Consider the following 6,962-nt stretch of genomic DNA (forward strand, 5'->3'; position numbering starts at 1 on the left):
GGATATCAAGTACACAGCGAGCGATTGTGTCATTCGAAAATGGAACAGTCATAAGATCATTTGCTATTTTCTCTCCATACATGACCCGACACATGGCCACAGCAGCAGGCTTTATCAGGGTTTCATCGATTGTGTCTAAATCTACAAGTCATTGATGTGCTTTAGAACAAGTAAATGTAAGCAGATTGACGTTCATTGCTAGATGGTATTTGAGCTGATCCTACAAGCAACCTGTCTTCTTCCAAGGAATCAGATTTCAAGGCATTGAAAATGATTTAACTGCTAGTGGCCACTAGGGGCCCCCCAAGCCTGTGGGGCCCTACAAATTTGCGTGGTTTGCATAGTGGTTAACACTGCTGCTGCTTGTACCTGTTTTAGTTTCGTTTAATATGACAGTTTACAGCAACAAGAGTGCTCGTGCTATAATCCTTGACTGACAGTGCAGGTAATTGAGTGGTTGCATAGTAATGTAAAAATAAAACCGCAACGCGCTGCTCTTTTCAAAAAGACAACAAAAAAGCCAGCGCAGTGTGCAGATGCGAGGGCCCCCTCCCTTATATATACAGTATAAACAGTATATATACATACAAACAATATATATTTATATTTACCTATTGTTGATCTAAAACATTTTTTATATATAAAAAAGTTTTTACATTAATTATAGAGCACTTATTGCTTTGATAATAAGACAACATAATTAGCTATTAAAAGAGTAACCTTGGATGTATTAATCTGAAGAGAAACACTATATATTCAAATGAATTTGAACTGTGGCAATTCATCTCATCTTTGCAAAAACTATCTGATTGAGATTAATGGAGCTATAGAGAAAAACCCTACCATAAAGGGGGGGGGGGGGGTATGCTGGAAAGTATGCAAGTAGCAATTATGAAGAACATTTAGAAATTTAGAGATGTCAAAATGAAAAAGTAAAAAAGTTTAGCTTTTGTCTAGATGTTTCGGGACACCTTGGAACGTTTCAGATGCGATATGGTCCAAAGACCGCACTCTGAAAACCCCTGGTCTTGAAAGCAAGCACCAAAATCTTTACTTTTTAATAAATTACATTTTAATAATTACTAAATTAATTATTTACTTGATTTGCGGTCTCCTTGCATCTGTTGTGCCACTTGCTTTTTAGTGTAGATTATTAGATCAAAAGTAATGTAATGTTTTCACATTTTTGTTTTTAGTATAATGATCCTGATATTTGTCAGTAGACAAAATAGAGAGAAAGTATATGCCATTTCAATTTTTCTATCTATTGCATCCTTCCCTCGCATCCTAAGATGTGATAGCGCCTGTGAAGAAATGAAGTATTATAGAGAAACAACTACATTTATATTACAAAGATCTTGACAACTAGATCAAGATCTGAGTCAAACAAAATAGTGTTCAAACAAAAACCAAAATAATGGCTGTGAGTTTGTTTATTTATCGCATTGCATTCTTACAAACTAAATTGGAAAATAAAAGCCCTAGTGAATTTGCATTGGATATAATGTGCAGCTTTTTTTTTCAAATAAAACACAACAGACAAAGCATTTTGTGGATTTAGACCTTGTCAGCAAAAACATTCTTTACGAATGAATGCCCAAGTACAACGCATACAGCACTTAACACTGGTGTACTGACTTTATACAAATCAACTCGGCTAAAAGAGACAATCTGTATGTATATTAAAGTTTCCCCATTGAAATCAATAATGTTTCAGACTTGACCTAATTGTTTTTATTCGACAGCCTGCAGGACCTATAACTTTTTTTGGCTGTGAATTAAAATCCTGACAAAGCAGTGAGACTGACCTGTTTATTGCAGAACTTGATTTTAGACTTTTTTAAAACTGAAACAAGTCACATTATATCACTTGCATATCCAGTTATTTGATACAGATAGAGGTGAGAATATTTCACCACGCAACAGGTTTTATTCACTGTAAGTGTTCACAGTGTGGCAATACGCATTTAAGACTTTGTGTTTGTAGCAGATACAGTTTATGAGAAGGCATCAATAAAAACATCAGTTTATTGTAAAACACTACACATAAAACATGAGAACAACAAATTATGGTAATGTATGTTTGATGTAAATGGGTTCCAAGCAAGCACATCTGTCAACTGAAATACATTTTTCTCTTTAATGCAGTTAGAGGTGTGGCCTCATTTATAAAACGTGCGTAGGCACAAATTTGATTTTAGAGAGTTCAAACGCTAAAATCCATGGCCACATTCATATTTATAAAAATGGTCTTGTCTGGGGCGCAATGTCAGGGTTTGAGCAGACATACGCACTTTTGCTTTTACAAGTGCTGCATGTTTTGGGAAATATAGCCATTCCTGCTTCGTGTAAAGGATTTATACATTGAAATGTGCAAGATTATTTTTGATTTATAGATTTCACATTTGAAAGAGAAGCGTACACACATTTTCAGTGCGTTCAGTACATTCATTACGAATCACACCTATACTTTGAGAAATGATAGTTAAATCAAATTTAGGTCGGTATCTACACACCATTTTATATATGAGGCCTCTAGAGAATATATCAATTTATATAAGTTTAAATGTTCTACACTTACATTTAGCAGTCACTTTTATCCAAAGCGACTTTGAAGGAGATTTTCTGCTTAATTTTGTTAAAAGATTAGACCACATTTATATTCAGGGACATTAGAATTACCAAAAATACAGTAAAAGAAAATAAGGATAAGTACTTATGAATGCACTAAGTCAATTACAGGTGCCCTTTTAGGGTTATAGTACCATGTGCATCAGCATGAGGACAAATCAATAAAGAAGTACATTATAATTGATCTGCTAGAACATTACACAGGCAGTCCTTCATTTCACAAATACTGTAAACTTACGAACTCAGAAAACTTCTAACATCTTTCAAAAGAGGAACTGTGCATTTATATTTCTAGCTGACCGACAACACACATGCCTCCCATTCAAGAGAGAGAGAACTTCCTTTTTCATTGCTCAAGTACTCTCATCATGTGATTCGAATCAACAACTGCTTGAATATACACAACACAACCTAACAATGGAAACATGAAATATGCCTAAACAACAAACACAATCAAAACAGACAACATAGTGTTTCTGTACCAACACTGTTACCAATGTAACAACTAAAGGATCAAATAAATAAATAAACTCAACACCTTGACAGAAGAAACTTATTTTTAACAGAACAAACTACAACGACTGTACCTCAGACGGTTTGTTAGAGATGACTGGCAATGTGCTCATCTGCCATTGTGTATTTTTTACATATCAGATTACAGGGTGAGTCATATATTTTTTATAATTATTATATAAACAAAAAAAGAAGAAATCTTATTTAGTAGATTTATGCATTGCATCATTATTTTCACGACAGTTAAACACATTTTCCCCAAATATCCAATTCTGTAATGTAAACAATATCACATACTTATTAGCCTTGTACAGTGATAAATGTACCCGGTCCTGACATTTATGCATTATTTCTCATAACATAATTGGGAGTTCAACCCACCAAATTTCTTTTCATTTATTTATCCTCAAAATGACAAAAGAAGATATTTTGCAAAATTCCAGTTTTGTGTCCATACAATTGAAGTCATTGAAGGGACAATGTTGTTGGGTCTACCAACGTACCTTAAAATATCTTCTGTATGTTGCAGAAGAAACAAAAAGATATGGGTTTAGAATCACACCATTTTTTTTCATGGAAGCATCCCATTAATGGATGAAAAATGACCCACAAATATGACCAAAAGCATTCTACTGATAGCAAAATATGTATCCATGTGAAGATGCATTTTGGAACAGGGTACAAATGGTATGCCATAACACAACGCTCCACACAAAACAGCAGAATGAAGAAGACAAGTCTTGCGTAGCCTGACCTTTCATACTGAAGAAAGAACAAATGTTGCTTTGAATGGCCGATGACGACCCAAGAGGGCATATGACTGACAGGTGGAAATGTAACAAAAGTAACAGACTCGTGATCGTTCACAAACGTGTCCAAAGTTAAGAACACAATTATGGGTTCATGCCATTACCCCTCACATACACACAAACAAAAATTCTGCGTTTTGCAGATCATGATGCGTTCTCTTTGTAACCACGACAGCTTACTTCTCGGAGCAGACTGCTTTGTGTTGTTAAAGAACACGACATGCACGTCTCCCAGAAATCTTAACCTATCAGAGGACGACTTCGAATCTGCTGAAGTTTTTCCAGTTAAGAGTTACAGAACACAGTTAAGACGAGCCAAATTACAAGCATTCAAGCTTTTGGCAGTAGAAAAATATGTTGTTTGTACCAGATGGAAGGAGGATTAAGTGTTTATAACATAACTTTACTCTTACATACGCATTACATAGGACCATAAATCTGTTACACTTGTAGCCAAGAGACACGCCTGGCTACAGTTGTGCCTGTACCTACACTTTAAGCCATCAAACATGTAAAGCATGAGAGAGTTTCGGTCTTTGAATATAAAACAAAAAGGCTGAGGGCCAATTCAAGGCACCTCAACAGCAGGAAGAGCGAGCCACTTTACGGTTTCCATGGAGATCGATGGTACTACTCAACAGGGTGTGGTCTATCAGGTCCTCACCAGCCAGAACTTCCCGAACCGCCGCCTCAAAAGCAGACCCCACGTTGGTGTCGTCTTTTGCGCTGGTCTCAAAATATGGACAGCAGCCGTTTTCCTCACACCACGCCCTGGCTTCATCCTCCCCGACCACACGGTCCTCCTTGTCCACTTTGTTCCCGAGCACCACAAAGGGAAACCGCTCAGGGTCTCGTACATCTGAATAATACATGAACTCCTTCTTCCAGCAGCCCAGGTTCTGGAAGCTCTGCAGGTCGTCCACGGCAAACGTTAGCAGACAGCAGTCCGCCCCACGGTAGAAGGGCGTGCGCAGGCTCTTGAAGCGCTCCTGGCCTGCCGTGTCCCAAATCTGGAGGGTGACCAGCTTGCCGTCTATTTCAAGGTCGCGGTTGAGGAACTCCACGCCAATGGTGTGGAAGGACTGCGAGTCGAAGCGGTCGGTGACATAGCGGTTCATGAGAGAGCTTTTCCCCACACCACCATCCCCCAGCAGAATGACCTTCAGCAACAGGCTCTTCCCACTCATAACGGCCTCCAATATCACACGTGTTCACTGCAACCTAGACAACACAGATACAAGATAAAACACATACAAGATAACACAGATACAAGCATGTACTGTCCAGAGGGAAAAACACACACAATAAAGGATTTCTTTCAGGTTCAATCAGGAAAAGTTAGCGTTATACCAAAGGTTCTGTTAAGGAATACCAAGGTTTTAGCAAACAGTGTTAGTCAGTGGTTGCTTATCTGGTGTGGGTTTGCTGCTATAGTGTCTGAACCTGACACTTTGACCAGGAAAACCCCTCTGAGAGAGCAAACAGATTGGTTAAACATACAACTGTTTCATTATTTTCTCTTTAACCCCAGCCTGTAGAAAATGTAAAATGTCTGTTCTTGTTAAGGGTGAATTTAAATAAACTGGGACACTTGGGCCCTGTTTTACAGACAAGGTTTAGGGCTAGTTCCAGACTAAAATGAATGTGTGACCTGTCTCAACTGAATATAACCTGCTCAGAAATATCTTAAAATATATAAGTGCCATTGTTTTGTCTCGAGATGCACACCGGTAATGTATTCTTACAAGGCATTTTTAGAAAAGCGACATAAATATCTTAATTCACCTAAGGCATAGTTCTGCTTTAAGCAAAGCTGTGTCTGTGAAACTGCCCAGTTTCACAGACAAGGCTTAGCTAAAGCAAAGACTATGCCTTAGTTAAATTAGGGTATTTAAGTCACTTTTTAAAAATGCTTAGAAAAAAACATTACTGGTGTGCAAGTTGAGACAAAACAATGCCACTGATATATTTAAGGATATGTTAGGGCAAAGAATCATTTTAGTCTGGGACTAGTCTTAAGCCTTGTCTGTGACCGCCTAAAGATCAGAGTCATGTAAATGTAAAAGATGTAAACGTCACATTTTGATGCGAGTGAAAAAATCACAACTGACTGTTACTCAATATGCATTCCTAGTACACACCTACATACAAAGTTATATTAGGGAAGTAAAATAAAGAGCAAATGCCATTTTCTATTGACTTTATGACTGTTTGGCGACATTATGACAGCAAAACATATATGCCCATAATTATTGCTATAGCATTTTACTGATCTACAACACACAACCCAAAACTTTACCACATTAACCATCTACCGAAATACCAGAACAGCTTTTAATACAATAATGTAATCTCCTTCAAAAGCACCCGAAATAAAAATGCTAATATGTACAAAGTTATCTGGTATAATGATGTCTTAGAATACACAATAACTAAATACATCGTGCATTCAGACCACAAACATTAATTTTCTTTGAATGCAAAATAAAAACGACACGAAACAGCTGATCGCTCCCTGCGCATGCGCACGTGTGCATGACAGCAGTGTTTTTAGCATAATTGTGCTCAAGCTAACGTATTCATTATCCTGTATGTTATGAATCAAACCTCACTTACACTATGATTAAAAGCATATCTGACATTTATGTTTCTATTTGATGTCATGAAACAAGCATCTTCGTTAACTCCATCTAGCTTAATGCCTAGCGCAGGTTTTTATGTTTTATTAAAAAAAAAAAAAACTACGACCGTTATAGAAAAATGAGCACATTGTAACACTGATACCGGTAAAAACTGAAAAAAACACGTTAGAGTTCAACCATGCAAAAAAAACTGTATTACCTCATAATGTACCGCGAACAGTGAGCTGCTAGCTGCGGAGGTTTCACGCGCTGCACGCGCGTCTGTGTGTATGTGCAGGTGACAAGTGTATATCTGTTCACACACACTAAAACGCTTACGCTGTAAATAGTAAACACAGCGTAAAATAGTAAAAGACGTAAATGTTTC

At 37.3% G+C, this 6,962-nt stretch overlaps 1 protein-coding gene across 3 annotated transcripts; it reads right to left on the reverse strand.

The window, feature by feature from the left end:
• Window positions 1-2,010: 2,010 nt before the first annotated feature.
• On the reverse strand, window positions 2,011-6,918 carry rab9b (RAB9B, member RAS oncogene family). Of its 3 annotated transcripts, none has more exons than XM_056770235.1 (2): window positions 6,795-6,918; window positions 2,011-5,174 (listed from the first exon to the last, which is right to left on the reverse strand). In XM_056770235.1, exon 2 carries the CDS (start codon window positions 5,138-5,140, stop codon window positions 4,532-4,534), a length of 609 nt encoding a protein of 202 aa, XP_056626213.1. In that variant the 5' UTR covers window positions 5,141-5,174; window positions 6,795-6,918; the 3' UTR covers window positions 2,011-4,531. The 3 variants fall into 3 exon arrangements, with proteins under 3 accessions (XP_056626213.1, XP_056626214.1, XP_056626215.1); XM_056770236.1 differs by lacking the exon at window positions 6,795-6,918 and adding an exon at window positions 5,304-5,677; XM_056770237.1 differs by lacking the exon at window positions 6,795-6,918 and adding an exon at window positions 5,257-5,677.
• Between the last annotated feature and the right edge of the window lie 44 nt (window positions 6,919-6,962).

This window comes from Triplophysa dalaica, chromosome 16 (assembly GCF_015846415.1).
Source record: "Triplophysa dalaica isolate WHDGS20190420 chromosome 16, ASM1584641v1, whole genome shotgun sequence".
Taxonomy (NCBI): domain Eukaryota; kingdom Metazoa; phylum Chordata; class Actinopteri; order Cypriniformes; family Nemacheilidae; genus Triplophysa; species Triplophysa dalaica.